This window comes from Neofelis nebulosa, chromosome 12 (assembly GCF_028018385.1).
Source record: "Neofelis nebulosa isolate mNeoNeb1 chromosome 12, mNeoNeb1.pri, whole genome shotgun sequence".
Classification (NCBI taxonomy): domain Eukaryota; kingdom Metazoa; phylum Chordata; class Mammalia; order Carnivora; family Felidae; genus Neofelis; species Neofelis nebulosa.
Window position 1 is genome coordinate 21,188,776 of NC_080793.1, and position 17,507 is coordinate 21,206,282.

General features: G+C 44.3%; 1 protein-coding gene across 1 annotated transcript in view; it reads right to left on the bottom strand.

Moving 5' to 3' along the window:
* Nucleotides 1-17,507, bottom strand: part of RGS3 (regulator of G protein signaling 3) — a 141,113-nt gene that overhangs the window by 122,983 nt on the left and 623 nt on the right. Inside the window, exon 2 of the mRNA XM_058694424.1 lies at nucleotides 1,433-1,613. Coding sequence (XP_058550407.1) covers nucleotides 1,433-1,550 — 118 coding nt within the window. The 5' untranslated portion in view covers nucleotides 1,551-1,613. The remainder of the gene's footprint in view (nucleotides 1-1,432; nucleotides 1,614-17,507) is intronic.

Consider the following 17,507-nt stretch of genomic DNA (forward strand, 5'->3'; position numbering starts at 1 on the left):
GCGCGCCGGGCCCTGATTGGCCCGCGCAGGTTTGAATGGGGAGGTTTCCACCTGACCGATCAGACGCCGGCCCCAGGAGAGGAGGCGCTGGCGCCCCAACAGCGAGGGCAGCGGCCACAGCGGCAGCCGGTGGCCGTCCTCCCAGCTCCCCACCGCAGCCCTCCCCGAGGAGCCAACAGGACTGGGCGGCCACACCGGGGCTCCTGGCTCCAGGACCGCTCCGGGCTGGAAGTGCCAGCCCCATGTGAGGCCCGCGGCCGCTGGCGTGTCCACGCAGGCGGGCTTGGCCTGCTCACCCAGCTCCCCTAGGCCAGCAATTAGCCAGGTTTGTAACCTGCTTTGAAGCTCAGACCTGTAATCACCGGACCCAAGCAAGGGCAAAAGGAGCATCCTCCCGGCCCAGTGCAGTGGGGTTTGGAAAAGTGTTCATGCTTCAAGCCACCCCTTCCCAAACTCTGCCCTATCTGCCCCTTGACCCTCCTCTTGGATGAGAGCAGCCTGGCACAGGTCCAGACCAAAGCAGCTTGCTCCAGCCAGCCTCACAGCCACCCCCCCTCCATCCCCACCCCCCATCTGCAGCCTGGTGCCCTGGAACTGGAGCACAGGCCCTCAGTAGGTAAGGGGACAGAAACACACAGTATGCACAGAGGGTAGGCGCTTTCAATATCCAGAGCCAGGTACCAGGAGGCAGAGGGGGAAGGAAGGTCAGTCCCTGCACTGCTTTGTCAGCAAACATTCATGGAACACCTCCTGGGAATAGTTTCACACCAAGACATCTGCTCTGCAAATCTCTGACTGTTGCTGCTGTAGGAGGGAAAGCTGCTGGTGGTCTAAAAATGGGAGGTGTTGGAAGCTGCCAGATGGATATCTGTGGCTAGGGGATCTACTCAAGACAAGGTTGGAGGATGCAGGAGAGAAAGTGGGGAGAAGAGTTGTATGTACTGAGTACCAGGCGCGAGGGGCTGAGCTGGGCAATTTACACGCATCATCTCATTTCATCTTCACAGTGATCCTAGAAAGAAGCAGCTCCACTCTGCCAGGGATACATCTGAACCTCAGGCAGAGAGGGTAGGTGACTTGTCCAAGGTTGGCGGAGCTGAAATTTGAACCCAGGCCTGCCTGCCCAAAAGGCCATCCTCTTATCTGTTCTTTGGCCTCCATGCCTGCCCCATGGCCAACAGCAAGTGTAGGGAAACTTGAGGCCACAGGGCCAGCTGGCTACCAGCAGGGAGCAGAAACTAGAGAAGGAGCCCTGAAATCAGCAAACTAGTGGTCAAGTGCAAATGAGTCACATAAAGGCCAATGGATTGTTTGAAACCTGGCATTTTGTGAAGCCCTGCTCTGCCCTTGACCCAACCCCCACGCCACGAGCACTGCCGGTAGCAGGGGCAAGCCTATTCCCCTGGCCCCAACCAATGGCAGATGGACTTACCTGCACCCTGGATTTGAGCATGCCTGATTCTCCTCCTGGCTGGGGTAGTCTGAGTCCAGGCATCCTTTCTGTGCAGAGTGGTATGCTGGCCCTGCCATTCCTTCCAGCCAGGGAACATGGGCAACCTCGGGCTCAAGCCACAGGACGCAGAAAGGACACCGAGGCTACAGGTGTTATAGACCTGCAGGAACAAGATGGAAGCATGAGTTAGGCATAACCTGAGATGCCGCCTGAGAGGGATGCTCTTTCCCAGTAGGAATTAGAAAGCATGGCGTTCTAGAGCCAGGGCAAATGAAGGTCCACAGGGAAGGGGAGAGTGATGTGCCCAAGGTGACAGTGGCCCTTTCGCAGCTCTACCAGGGACCACTGAGCAAAGTGCAGATGCACCCTCAGGAGGGTGGGACCCAGAAGAGGACAGAGTTGCACTATCTGAATGTGGCCTGGGGGTAAAGACTGAAGCCCACACTGGCGCTTCACCCCCACTCCGGATAAAGGCGCACTCAGCAGCTAACCTGTTCAGTTGGGAAAACCTAATGCCATTCTGATCCTGATCTGACCCCTCGAGTGGCACCTTCTCCACCACCTAAACCATCAACAGTAAGGCCCCTTAGTAGAACACTGGACGCGTCCTTCTCTTAAAGGGGGAGGTCACTCTTTTCTCAGGAGAGGGAGAACAGAAGTGAGTGGGAGCCTGGCTGGTGGCACCACAGGAGAAACTGGGCCTATTTACCCACACTACTGTCCAAAGGGGACATCAAGGGGGCACCTGGGTGGCTCAGTCAGCTGAGCATCCGACTTCGGCTCAGGTCATGATCTCACAGCCCATGGTTTTGGGCCCCATGTCAGGTTCTGTGCTGACAGCTCAGAGCCTGGAGCCTGCTTCAGAGTCTGTGTCTCTCTCTGCCTGCCCCTCTCCCACTCATATTCTCTCTCTCTCTCTCTCTCACTCTTTCAAAAATAAACAAACAATAAAAAAGGAGCGTGGGACATACATAAAGGGTTGTGGTTGTAGCCCTGCTCTCCCCAGGAAGGCAGGGGAAGTTTTCAGACCAAGCTTGTCTTTCTGGCATGCCCTGGGCCCTCTAGCACCCCAGGCTGTGGGCCTCAGTATCTCTCTTACACCTCACACACCCCACACATACACAAGCATACTACAGACACTGTATACACATTGCACACACTCTACACACATACATATACACACCAGAACACTTCCCATGCACACACATACAAAAATACACCACATACACAAATGCACGTACACATACACACCACACACAAATACACACACCACATGCATACCTCACACATAGATACAACGCACCCTACACACTACAGATGCATCCTTAGCACATACACAAACACAAAGTATGTGCGCACACACACACACACACACACACACACCATACTTAAATACACCATATTCACAAACTTAGATTGATTATAGGCATTTTTTTTTTTTTAATGTTTTTTATTTTATTTTTGGGACAGAGAGAGACAGAGCATGAACGGGGGAGGGGCAGAGAGAGAGGGAGACACAGAATCGGAAACAGGCTCCAGGCTCCGAGCCATCAGCCCAGAGCCTGACGCGGGGCTCGAACTCACGGACCGCGAGATCGTGACCTGGCTGAAGTCGGACGCTTCACCGACTGCGCCACCCAGGCGCCCCGATTATAGGCATTTTTAAAGAGTGATTTTGTATCGAGAAGAATAAAGATCACTTGGGTTAGAGGGAAGGGACCAAAAGGATTTATTTGGGTACATTTTTACATTAGCTATCAAAGAATTGTAGTGCATTTGAGATATCATGTAGCCCAATATCCAAAACATTTTGAAAATTATACTAAAGGGGACTAGAACTACCAGATGTTAAATGAAATTATAATAATGTAGTACCAGACAGAAGACAAGCAGATCAATAGAAAAGAATAAAAAGTTCAATGATTTTATTTAGAAAACAAGAAAGATTTTTTAAATTAAAAAAAAAATTGTTTTAATGTTTCTTTTTGAGAGAGAGAGAGAGAGAGAGAGAGAAGGAGCATGAGTGGGGGAGGGGTAGAAAGAGAGGAAGACACAGAATCCAATGCAGGCTCCAGACTCTGAGCTGTCAGCACAGAGTCTGACACAGGGCTTAAACCCACGAACACTGAGATCATGACTTGAGCTTAAGTCAACGCGCAACTGAATGAGCCACCCAGGCACCCCAAACAAGAAAGATTTCTTTTTTTTTTAACTGAAGATTCATTTCAAAAAGTTAAAAGAGGAAGAAACTAATTTGGGTGAAAAAAAATTTAATGTTTATTTATTTTGAGAAAGAGAGAGAGAAAGAATATGTGTGAGAGTGGGGGAGGGGAAGGGAGAGGGAGAGAGGGAATCCCAGGCGGGCTCCGCACTCTCAACACAGAGCCCTACTCAGGGCTCAAACCCACGAACTGTGAGATCATGACCTGAGCTGAAATCAATAATCAGACACTGAACCTACTGAACCAACTAAGCCACCTAGGAACCCCTCAGATGGAAAATTTTTAAAGGAGCAATTAAGTTAAAGTTGAAATTTATTTAAAAAAAAAAATAGAATTCAACAAGGGAACCAGAGCCTGATTCTTTGAAAAGACCAATAAATTAGAACTCAGGCAAAACAGGAAAAAACTACAAATCAACAAGTGTAGGAAAGAGAGAGACAGCCATGACACAAGATAAAGGATCAAGGTAATTCTTTAAATTATAAGAGAAAACCAATGCAACCTCATTCCATAATTTGAAAATCTAGGAGGAAAATGGGTGATTTTCTAGAAATTATTAATTACTGAAATTGATATAAGAATTTGAAATTTTTAGTAGATAACTAACCATATATAAAATACAAAGGGAAATCAAAACTCTACCTGAAAAAATTATAGTAGACCCAGAGAGTTTTAGAGGTCAATTCTCTAAGACCTTTGAAAAACAGTTAGTACCTATGTAATTTAACCTGTTTCAGAACTAGAAAAAAAACTGGAAGATTTGTCAGTGCCAGGTACAAAGTTAGACAAAGACAAAAACCAGCTAAATTTAGCAACAGAAAACTACAGACCAAAGGTCAAAGAGAAAAATAAGAGTAGGGGCACCTGGCTGATTCAGTCGGTGGAGCGTGCGATTCTTGATCTCAGGGTTGTGACTTCGAGCCCCACATTGAGTGTAGAGATTACTTAAAAATACAATATTTTTTTAAAAATAAGAGTAGAAATTGGTGAAATACAAAACATACATAGAGGTGCTCTATTAAAAATGTGACAAAACTGAGCCCATATTCTCCCAGTTTTGCCACATTCTGTTTTTTAAAGAAAAGCGAGACATCTCAAATTTTTAATTTAGTATCTACCAATTTTTTAACATGGGCAATTCATTCAAAAAACTGTAAAATATGGGGTGCCTGGGTGGCTCAGTAGGTTAACTGACCTACTCTTGATTTCAGCTCAGGTGATGATCTCACAGTTTGTGAGCTTCAGTCCCGCATTGGGCTCTGAGCTGACAGGGAGGAGCCTACTTGGGATTCTCTCTCTCCCTCCCTCTCTCTCTCTCTCTCTCTGCCTCTTACCCTGCCTCATGGGCGCGTGTGCACTTTCTCATTCTCTTTCAAAATAAATAAATATTTTTTAAAAAGAAAAACTGTAAAATATTTTGTAGGCCAAATACAGTATGTCTCTGTCCTATAACTAGTTTGAAATCTCTACTAGACCAATCTGATTTATGAACATAGACACAAAATTCCTAACTAAAATATTAGCAAATCAAAGCTGCCAGTATATTCATGATCAAATGGTATTTATTCTAGGAATGCAAAGATCGTTCAAATTTAATGAGCATGTTAGATCAGAGGTTGGCAAACTATGCCTATAAGTGGACTAAGAATGGATTTTACACTTTAAAATGGTTGGAAAAAATTAGAAGCTTGTCTGTGGCCATAAACAATTTAAAATTTTTTAGTTAAAAAATGAATTTAGGGGCGCCTGGGTGGCTTGGTCGGTTAAGCGTCTGACTTTGGCTCAGGTCATGATCTCACGGTCCGTGGGTTCAAGCCCCGCGTCGGGCTCTGTGCTGACAGCTCAGAGCCTGGAGCCTGTTTCAGATTCTGTGTCTCCCTCTCTCTCTGCCCCTCCCCTGTTCATGCTCTGTCTCTGTCTCAAAAATAAATAAACATAAAAAAAAATTTTTTAATGAATTTAAAATATTTATAAAATATATGGCAAATATGTATATATGAATCAAGAAGTCTTACAAATCAGTAAGAAAAATATATAAATGTACCAAGAAACATGAATAATCATTGCACCAGAGAGGCAGTGTAATTGACTAATGGATAAAATACTGGTAACCAGAGACAGAAAAATATCATCCGCCTCCAGGAAGTCCAAGCATTTCTACTGATGAGGCAACTAAGGTTCAGCGTTGTTAACTGTATCAGGTTGCCAAAGCAGTAAATAAACAGTGGAGAAATCCAAATCCAGCCAAAGAATCACTATAGAATGTCATCTTTCATACCAGTCCTCCTGATCAGAAAGGCTAGGTTACAAACAAGGGGGCCAAGACTCCTATGGATACTGACACATTAAAATTCAGTTCAACCAGGCGCCTGGATGGCTCAGGCATTAAGCATCCGACTTCAGCTCAAGTCATGATCTCACTGTTCATGAGTTTGAGTCCCACATCGGGTGAGCTTGAGCCCCGCTTTGGGTGAACACAAGTCCCACTTCTCTCTCTCTCTCTCCCCCTTGCTCACTTACACCTTTTCTCGAAATTAAGAAAGAAAGAAAGAAAGAAAGAAAGAAAGAAAGAAAGAAAGAAAGAAAGAAAGAAAGAAGAAAGAAAGAAAGAAAGGAAGAAAGACATTTAAAAATATATTAACTAATTAAACTTAAAAAATAATTTAAAAATTCAATTCAGTAGCTAAACACTACTTCATGCTGAGCCTTACACTGAGCTCTGGGGTTCTAGAAGTGAACGAGGTGGAGCATATGATCTAGTGGGAGGTTGGATGGGTGTGACAATAGAGGAACCGTCCTGTCAACCTGTGGCAAACAGACTAACGGCTCATTCGGTCTGGGGAGCTGCGCGGACTGAGACAGTAAAGGAAGTCAGAGAGGACTTTTCAAAGAAAGCGATCTGAAGGATGATTTAGCCAAGCAAAGGAAGTGAAGGTAGGGTTACAGGCAGAAGGAACAAAACAAGCAAAGGCCTGAAAAGGAGAGCAAATCATCGTTCTTTGAGGAGCACAAGGATGGGAAGCGTGGAGGAGAACGTCAGAGTGTGGGCATAGGAGTAATATGCAAGAAGGTAAACACACAGGGCTTCGTGTGTTATTAAAAAGGATCTTCATAGGTGGTTCTCCAGATGAAAATCAGAGCCTGATCCCCCACCCCAAGAAAAGCAGAAAGAGTGCTGGGTGAGCAGAAACTCTACATAGACACCACCCAGAGGAACTATCAAAAATGTACCTCCTGAAAGTTTTAGCATTTGTATTTCTGTAGAAGGAAATGGGTTCGTTCCGCGTAAGAGTAGGCAGCTTCATCCCTGGAGATCGTGAAGACTGGGTTAAACCCAGCCTGAAAAAGTATAGGTCTCTAGACAGTTTTCATCTTTTTCTTTTAAACTTCAACCCATATTAGGAAATGCATATTTATAATGTGTGAGGGAAGATTCAATTTTCAAGATTTTGCAAGCTGATTGTTAGACAGAGCCATTACTAAAATTACATTATGTATGGGCACCTGGGTGGCTCAGTCGGTTAGGCATCCGACTCTTGATTTCAGCTGAGATCATGATCTCACAGCTCATGAGTTCAGGCCCCACACAGGTTCAATGCTGTCAGCATTGAACAGAGCCCTCTTCGGAACCCCTCCTCCACTCGTGCTCTCTTTCTCTCAAAAATAAACATTAAAGAAAATTCTCAAAACTCATTCCTAGTTATTTTACCATATTTTATTGTTATGTATATGCTACTGTGCAACTCTCCCCAACTCTATGTGCAGTGACATCACACTGGTACCTTGAACCCAAACACAGTGGGAGTATTTGCACTAAAGAGATTAACAAGTGTTACAAATAAGGGGGTTTTTTAATTTTTAATTTTTTTTAAAAAATTTTTTAAATGTTTATTTATTCTTGAGAGAGACACACAGAACGTGATCAGAGTAGGAGCAGAGAGAGAGAGGGAGACACAGAATCCGAAGCGGACTCCAGGCTCTGAGCTGTCAGCACAGAGCCCGACACGGGGCTCAAACTCACAAACCGCGAGATCATGACTTGAGCGGAAGTCGGACACTCAGCTGCGCCACCTAGACGCCCCAATTTTTAAATACATAATTTATTGTCAAGTTAGCTAACATACAATGTATACAGTGTACTCTTGGTTTCAGGGATAGATTCCCATGATTCATCAATTGCATACAGCACCCAGTGCTCATCCCAACAAGTGCCCTCCTCAATGCCCATCACCCATTTTCCCCTCTCCCCCCGCACTCCCCACCCCGCCCCACCATCAACCCTCAGTTTGTTCTGAGTATTTAAGAGTCTCTTATGGATTGCCTCCCTCTCTGTTTGTAACTAATTTTTTTCCTTCCCTTCCCCCATGGTCTTCTGCTAAGTTTCTCAAATTCCACATGAGTGAAAACATATGATGTCTGTCTTTCTCTGACTGACTTACTTCACTCAGTATAATCAGCTCCAGTTCCATCCACATTGTTACAAATGGCAAGATTTCATTCTTTTTCATCTTTGAGTAGTATTCCTTGTATATACAAACCACATCTTCTTTATCCATTCATCAGTTGATGGACATTTAGGCTCTTTCCATAATTAGGCTATTGTTGATAGCGCTGCTATAAACATTGGGGTACATGCGCCCCTATAAATCAACACTCCTGTATCCTTCGGATAAATTCCTAGCAGTGCTATTGCTGGGTCATAGGGTAATTCTATTTTTAATTTTATGAGGAACCTCCACATTGTTTTCCAGAGTGGCTGCACCAGTTTGCATTCCCACCAACAGTGCAAGAGGGTTCCCATTTCTCCACATCCTCGCCAGCATCTATAGTTTCCTGATTTGTTCATTTTAGCCACTCTGACTCGTGTGCGTTGGTATCTCAGTGTGGTTCTGATTTGTATTTCAATAAGGACTTTAAAAAATTTTTTTTAATTCTTTTAAGTTTATTTATTTTAAGAGAGAGAGTGAGTGGGGGAGGAGCAGAAAAAGATAGAGAGACAGAGAATCCCAAGCACTGGCAGTGCAGAGCCCAATGCAGGGCTCGAACTCACAAACCATGAGATCATGACCTGAGCCAAAGTTGGATGCTTAACCCACTGAGCCACCCAGGTGCCCCACAAATACAGGCTTTATTTGGTTTGTTGATTATGCAGATTAGGATGTAACTCTATTTGTCAAAACACCATTTAATTGAAACTGTAGGTTGACTATGGATATAAGAGTTAGGAAAAAATCAATGGACACATCCTGCGAGAATCAATTCACTATATGGGATTCACAATAAAGAATCTTTGTATATGTTAACAAAAAAAAAAGAAAAAAAGAAAAAAAATGGAGCTGGGGCTTTGTCCTAAGAGCACAGGCCAGTCATCAAAAGATTTTAAGTTGGGGCGCCTGGGTGGCGCAGTCGGTTAAGCGTTCGACTTCAGCCAGGTCACGATCTCGCGGTCCGTGAGTTCGAGCCCCGCGTCAGGCTCTGGACTGATGGCTCAGAGCCTGGAGCCTGTTTCCGATTCTGTGTCTCCTTCTCTCTCTGCCCCTCCCCCGTTCATGCTGTGTCTCTCTCTGTCCCAAAAATAAATAAAAAACGTTGAAAAAAAAAATTAAAAAAAAAAAAAAAAAGATTTTAAGCAAAATTAAAAAAAAAAAAAAAGACTTTAGTTCTTATTTTAAAAAGATCACTCTGGCCAGAGTTGGAAAAAAAAATGGATGGGGGAGAGGACTGGCACGAGGGTTGCGAACAGAAAGTAGTGTTAGGTGAAGTCTTTTCTAGGAGCCCAGACAGAAGATGATAGTAGCTAGAAGGGATGGAAACAAGTAGAATCAATAGGACTTGGTGATTGATTGGAAGATAAAATGCAAAAAAAGAATCCTGACATAGGCAATTTGATGTTTAGACGTGCCCTTTACAGGGGCGCCTGGCTGGCTCAGTCAGCAGAGCATGCGACTCTTGATCTTGAACTCATGAGTTCAGACCCCATGTTGGGTGTAGAGATTACTAAAAATAAATAAATAAATAAACTTTAAAAAGAAGAATAAGTGCCCTTTACAGAGATGGAGAACATGAGAGGAAGGGCCGAACTGAGACTGAGTAACCCATGTGCTATCCAAGTGGAGATGTCAAGTGAACAGCTGAAGATACCGGACAATAAGCTCAGGAAAAATATTTAGGCCAGAAATACAGATGTAGAAATTCCCAGTAAAGCCATGGACATGGATAAGAGATCCCAAGGAGCATGTTAAATGTGAGAGGAAGGCTCAGGAAAGAACCAAGGAGAGTAGCAACTGAAAATACAGGCAGAGGAAGAAAGGCAAGAGAGAGAGAAGAGAAGCCAGGGAGCATATTAAGAAGGAAATACTTGTGAACAATGTCAAATACTGCTGAGAAGTCAAATAGGTTAATAACTGAGAAGTGTCCATTGGATTTAGCAACAAGGCAGTCATTGTTGACCTTCCATCCCAGAATAAAATGCCGGGAGGCAACAGCTCCACATGAATGAAAACGTACCAAGTTCACTCTAAAAGGAAAAATACCCTGGGCTCGAAGCCAGAGAATATTCTTGGGTCAGGTTTTTTTCTTGTCATAAATTTAACCAGCTGGAATTCTTTGTAAACTGGTATTTTATTCACCCTTGAAATACAGGATTTGCTTTTTTAAAGTATGTCTGTAATTCTTCTTCAGGGTAGAACCCAGTATCTTTGGGTTAGTGGTTTTCTACAGGAGCAGATGCTGGTGGCTGGAAGTACCACCAAGAAACTTAAACGTGCCTCGGATGGAGAAGCCTTTGGTGATCTAAATACACAAACAGGGTCTAACTGGGAACCAAGTAAAAAACACAAGATTCCAAGTGAGCCAAGAGGTATTATTCCAAAGTAGAAGAGACCAGGATATGAAAGCAATCTGGCTGTGGCATCTGTCACCCCACTGATGACCAGCATTGATTCAGTTGATCTGTCTGGCTAGGTGAGTATCCTCCTCCTCCCTAACTGCTCCATGTGCCATGTGTATTCCTCCCAAAGTTGCAGGCTTGGTCAAAGTGGATGACATTCCCCAATAGAGGAGGACTGTTATTCGGTCAAGGGTATATGAGTGCTCCCCTGCTAGAACCTCCGAACAAGCTTTGAAAATACAAGAGACCAAAGCCCTCACCACCAGAGGATTGTGAAATAGCAGACCAAGTCCAAAAGCCAGAGACTTGACAAAAGCCAGAGGGGAAAAGCAGAGTCCCCAGTCTCTCCTAGAATGGCTCAGTGTCCTTATAGTTATGTTGGAAGCCCTTTTCCTAGCCTGACAATGAGCAACTTGGCGTGGCACAGTCAAGGGTTCCAGAAGCCCTCAAAAAGTCTTCTGCACTTAAATATACGCTTCTGCCTCCAGCGAAGGTGGAGGGATTGGAGGACATCTTGGGACTGAAACAAATAAAAGACTGGACAAAAAAAAATGTAACAATGATGTTCAACATATTAGTGGGGATCCTGGGTGGCTCAGTCGGTTGACTGTCCAACTCTTCATTTCAGTTCAGGTCATGATCTCATGATTTGTGAGATCGAGCCTCGCATCCAGCTCTACATTGTCAGCGCAGGGCCAGCTTATGATTCTGTCTCCCTGTCTCTCTGCCTCTCCCTACCCCGCCCAAAATAAATAAATAAACATTTTTAAAAAATTCTCTCTCTCCCTCTGTCCCTCTCCCCACTCACACTTTCTCCCTCTGTGCAAAATAAAAAAAATAAAATAAAAAAGATATTAGACCTCAAGCAACAAGGACAGTGATCTCTGAGAAACAGAAAACCAACAAGATGAGCCCTACGATTGCCCCAGCTTATTGCCCAGAAAGATTTTCTAAAAGGGACAGGGCATATAGGCCAATTCCATATCCATGAGTTGAAGAATTCAGGAGGCCAGGGCAGCTAGAGTTCATCGGACAGAGTGTCAGAGAGGGAAGAGCTGCACAGGAGAGACCCCTAGGGTTCTGTACAGCATCTCTCTCCAAACGTTCATATAAGCGCCTATAAGCTCACAGGTATGAGGAAAGTACCCAAAGCTAAGGGAAAAGGGTAAAGTACCCCAAGGGAAAGAACCACTCAAAAGATTAGAGGAAACAGTTTTGAATCTTATACAGGGCCAGGAATAGTTCTTATTCTCATCAGCCAGACTGGTAGGGAAGACCTCCTAATTCCTGGGGGCACTGGGGTAAGGGGTAGGGACTCAGAAGGGTTTGCCTCAGTTGTGGGGAGTGATCAGCCCTGGACTAAATGACACTCTGGTCCTATCCAAAAGTCAGACCCCAAAGGATTGAAAGCTTGAGCAACTTAACAAGCTCAAGAATATTTAGAGGAATGCAAAAAATACACAATAATCAACAAGGTAAAATTCACAATGTCTGGCATCCAATAAAAAGTTACAAGGAGTGCAAAGAAGCAGGAAAATGTGACCCATAATAAGGAGAAAAATCAAGCAACAGAAACCAATCCAGGAATGACACAGATGTAGACAAGCACATTATAATGGTTATTACAGCTGTATTCTTATGTTCAAGGAGCACTTTAAAAGCATGTTGATATGTGGAAAAAATAAAAAAGACCAAATTGAACATCTAAAGGTGAAAAATATAATGTCTGAGATGCAAAAATACACAGGATGGGGTTAACAGCAGATTAGACAAGAAGAAAGATTAGCGAACCTGAAGATAGAAACCATTCAAAATAAAACATACAGAGAAAAAGGACCCCTCCAAAAAATAAACAAAAAGAGCATCAGTGAGCAGGACGACTACATGTCTAGTTGGATCCCTGAAGGAGGTAGGATCCAGAAATATATTTGAGGAAATCATGGGTAAAATTCTCCCAATGTTGATGAAAACTATAAAGCCACAAATCCACGAAGCTCAATGAATCCCAAGTGAAAGAAATATGAAGAAACCTGTACCAACGCGCATCATGACCAAATTGCCTAAAACCAGAAATAAAGTAAACATCTTAAAAGCAGCCAGAAAAAAACCAGATTCCATACAGAAGAACAAAGATGACATTAGCCTTCTCATCAGAAACGTGTACCATAAGACAGTGAAACATCTTCATTGAAGAAAAAAAAAAATTGCCAACCTAAAATCCTTTATCCAGCAAAAATACCTTCCCAAAAGGAAGGTGAAAATAGAGATCTTTTTGGACTTCCAAAAGCTGAATGAATTCATCGTGGACACCACCTGCACCACAAGACATGTTCAAATCTCTGGGCAGCAGGAAAATGATACTCTCGAAGTCTTGATCCACACAAAGGAATCAAGGGAACACTAGACACGGTAAACTACGTGGGTATATACATTTCTTACTATTTTAATCTCTTTAATAGAACAACAAGGTGGCTCAGTCGGTTAAGCATCTGACTTTGGCTCAGGTCATGATCTCATGGTTCACAAGTTTGAGCCCCGCATTGGGCCCTGTGCTGACAGCTCAGAGCCTGGAGCCTGCTTCAGATTCTGTACCTCCCTCTCTCTCTGCCCCTTCCCCACTTGTGCTCGCTCTCTCTCTCAAAAAATAATAAACATTTTTTTAAAAAATTTTAATAAAATAAAAAAGAAAAGAACAACATAACTAGGATAAGGAACCATTGACTTAAAAACATCATCCTGGAATAAATTGTTCTATGTTGCCTTGTCTAGATTCTGACAAAGTAATTGCAAGAAGCAAACTCCAGGGAAGCAATTAGCAAGTTAGCGCTGGCAGTCCTGTGGGAGTGTGGATCCTACTTATGGAAGAGGATAATTTAGATGTGTTTAGTATAAAGTACAGCAGGCACAGCTAAAAGATGTGGCTTGGCTCACGTGCACTCAAGCCGGACTATGAGGCTTATGGAGGACAAAGCCTACCTCTGGATCAGCGTACTGTCAGGGGAAGTAATATAGGGACAGGGGTCATGGCATCCAGAGCTCCCAAAGGTCCTCCAGGGAAATTTCACTGGGAGCTAGGGAATACATCTAGGTTGGTTTGACTGGAGCTGTAACTGAGAGAGGTGGCATGTATTCCCGTTGCTTCCAGACCCTCACCAATCACTCCTGGGCCCCTTTGACTGCCCCCACTGCTCTACTGAAACTGTTAACTCAGAGGTCACCAGTGACTTCCTAATTATGAAAATCAGGTGTCCATTCTCAGCCCTCATCCACCTTGCCATAGTTTTCCTCTTGTTTCTCTGATAATTCCTCTATTTTGTGGCTCTTCCTGCCTTCTCGTAAGGTATGTTCCCCAGCCATGCCCTTCTGTCCCCTTCCTGCCCCAATACCCTGTCCCTCCAAGATCTCCACTCTGGCTGCTGCTCTGTGTTGTTCTGATGAAGGCCCAGATCTCTCTCCAACCCCAAGCTCAGGGCCACCTCTGCTTTGACACACTTACCAACAATCTTTCTCTCTGCACTGGCTCTCTGCCTGGCTGCTCACCTAGACCAGCCCTAACTGTCTGCTTCCATATCTTTCTACCAAACTAGACTGTGAGCACCTCTAATGCAGTGACAGAGGTGTGTCTTCTTAGTAGCTGCCTACTTCCCACCTTAGCATCTGGCACACATTTGAAAAAGTCAAGTCTTGCCAGGAAATTCAGATCTAATATCAGCATACAAGGCATAAATTGTGAATAGCCAAATTACCTTCAAATAAGCCCTTAGTCACCCAGAAAATACCCATGGCATTGTAAATTAAAAGGGGAACAGCAAATTTGCTTTTCCCATCTTGCACTCCCTCTGAGCTGTATTTTCATGGAGTGACAGAGCTTGAACAGCCCCCGCCAGCTGCATTGTACTCCCCTGTCATTCCTGCCCACTTGTGCTTCATTTTTTGGCTCTGTACATTGATTGAACTTCCATAAGTGAGAAGCCACACAAAACCATAACTCCACTGTAAAGGCTTGAGGGAGGAATCTCTTTCTCTCTCCTTCAACTGGTTTCTCCTTCTGGCCTCCCGGTTTCCGATCATGACAGCATCTCACTGAATCAGGCTGAAAACTCTTTGGCTCCTGCCTCTCCCCTTACTCTTTCTGTCCAATTTCCAGGTTCTTGTTAATTTTTCCTTTGCACCATGCCCCTCTGTCTCCATTCTGTTGCCGCCCACATAATCCAGGCCCTGATCACCTCCCACCTTGACTCCTATGACAGCCTCCTAACTGATCTTTCTGGGCCCTCCAGATTCATTCATGTTTTCCTGCCATCAGATTAACAATTTCTAAAGCACTTCCTTAGTCCTATCTCTCCCTTAGTCAAAAGCCATCGATGGCTCCCCATTGGCTATCAAATAGAACCCACTGCCTCCAGCCCGCCATCCAAGGCCCTGAACAATGGGGACACAAGCTGTCTCTGACCCCACCTTCCACCCTTTCCAGATGGGAATATGGCAGTACTTACTTATGTCCCAAACTTCTTTCACCTGCATTGCTTCCCTCCACCAAAAGGCCACCTCCACAAACATCTCTAACTGCCAAAACCTAATAGCTTCAGATAGGAGCATCCAAAGGGCCCCTCTTTCTTCACACTCTCTATCACTCAGCTCACACTGCTACATTACATGTACCCTAAAAAAAGGAGATATGTCATATCTGCTTCTTATTCATTTGCCCATTCAGCATATATTACTGAGCAGTTATGATGTGCCAGGCACTCATCTAGGTACTGATGCTATGCAGTGAAGACAGATACGACTCGCAGAACTCATAGTCTGGCTGTGGACGGTGGCAAGAGAGAAGCCACGAACTCCACAGAGGCCGGGAGAGGGAAAGTGAAAGAGGAGGACGTCACCCCGACAGCGGTCAGAAAAAGCTTCCCAAAATAATAACATGCAAGCTGAGATCTAAAGGATGAGTAGAAACTAGGCAGAGAAGGGAAGAAAAGAATTGTCCACGTTGAAGGAAAAGTACAGAAAAAAACAAATTTTTTTAAAGCCTGAAGGCAAGAGAAGACAAGACTCACTACAACCAAAAGGGAAAAATCACAGAGCTTCAGGGGGAGTAGGAGGGAACTGGGCCTGAGGAGACAAGCAGGGCGCACCTGGGCCATAAGCCTACTTTGTAAGGTTTGTAAGACAAGCAAAAGGGGTTGGGTTTGATCCCGAGGCCAAGGGAGAATTTTAATTATTTTTGGAGATCCCTTCCAAAACAGGGCCATCCTTAGAAGTAATATAGGCTCAAAAACAAACAAACGAACAAAACTGAATTTATTGGTTTCACCTCTGAAAGCAAAATCTGGTCAAGAAAATTTTAGAAGAGCCTCAGATAATTTGTGGTATTTCTTTTTTTTTTTTTTTTTTAATTTTTTTTAAATTTATTTTTGGGACAGAGAGAGGCAGAGCATGAACGGGGGAGGGGCAGAGAGAGAGGGAGACACAGAATCCGAAACAGGCTCCAGGCTCCGAGCCATCAGCCCAGAGCCTGACGCGGGGCTCGAACTCACGGACCGCGAGATCGTGACCTGGCTGAAGTCGGACGCCCAACCGACTGCGCCACCCAGGCGCCCCAATTTGTGGTATTTCTACTTATCAAATGCTGCCTCTCTGAGTCTTTGCCCAACTGAGAACTGTCAGGATCCTCAATAGCTCCCCCATTTCCCCCAAATCCTAGGCCTCTGGGCATGTTCCAGAATTTGTCACACTGTTGAAATAGTTCTAACAATGGCATTCTAAATTATTCAAAGACAAATTCATTTGTGAGGGCATTTAAATTGGATCATATATTTCATTGGTAAATGTGGGTTTTTTCTCCATTTACTCACAAGGAAATGTCTTTGACTGTGTAGACCCTGGCTTCAGAAAGAACCAGAGGCCTCCAGTCTTGGAAGAATATCATTTCCTTAATGTAATATCACCACCTAGTGGTTCCAAACAACTTCACCAAGTAATCCAGGAAAATTTCTAGCTACACTCCTGGGAATAACTTCATCTCCCCAGAATTTTTTGTTTCTCTATCAAGATAATCTGTGGTCAGGGCACATGGGTGGCTCAGTAGGTTAAGCATCTGACTTCAGCTCAGGTCATGATCTCATGGTTCATGAGTTCGAGCCCCATGGGCTCTCTCCCGTCAGCACAGAGCCTGCTTTGAATCCTGTCTCCCTCTCCCTGTCCCTCCCCTGCTCGTGCTCATGCGCTCCCTCACTCTCTTTCTCTCTCTGTCAAAAAAAAATTTTTTTTTTTTGAGAGAGAGAGAGAGAGAGAGCGTGTGCATAAGCAGGGAAGGGGTAGAGAGAGAAGGGGACAGAGGATCTAAAGTGGGCTCTGTGTGCACAGCAGAGAGCCCGATGTGGGGCTCAAACTCACAAACCATGAGATCATGACCTGAGCCGAAGCAGACACTTAACTGACTGAGCCACCCAGGTGCCCCAAAAATAAACAAAAAAATTGTTTTAACGTTTATTCATTTTTTGATAGAGACAGAGCATGAGTAGGAGAGGGGCAGAGAGAGAGGGAGACCCAGAATCTGAAGCAAGCTCCAGGCTCTGAACTGACAGCACAGAGCCTGACGCGGGGCTCGAACTCACGGACCGTGAGATCATGACCTGACCCGAAGTTGGATGCTTTAACCAACTGAGCCACCCAGGCACCCCTAAACAAACATATTTTTAAAAAGAAAAAAAAAGATAATCTGTGGTCGATTGTCTAACATACAGTAGGTATTCAATAATTGTTAAATAAATGTATAAACAGAAGGGCAAAATAATTTCCTACCCTGGTACCTTATGGCAACTGAAAAGAGACAATTTAAGTCTTTCCCAGATTCCTCTGGATTCCAAAGGGCCTCTAATCATGCTTATCTAACAGCCAGGGGTATTTCTGTCTTTAATTTAGCAAACAATTCCTTTAGGCA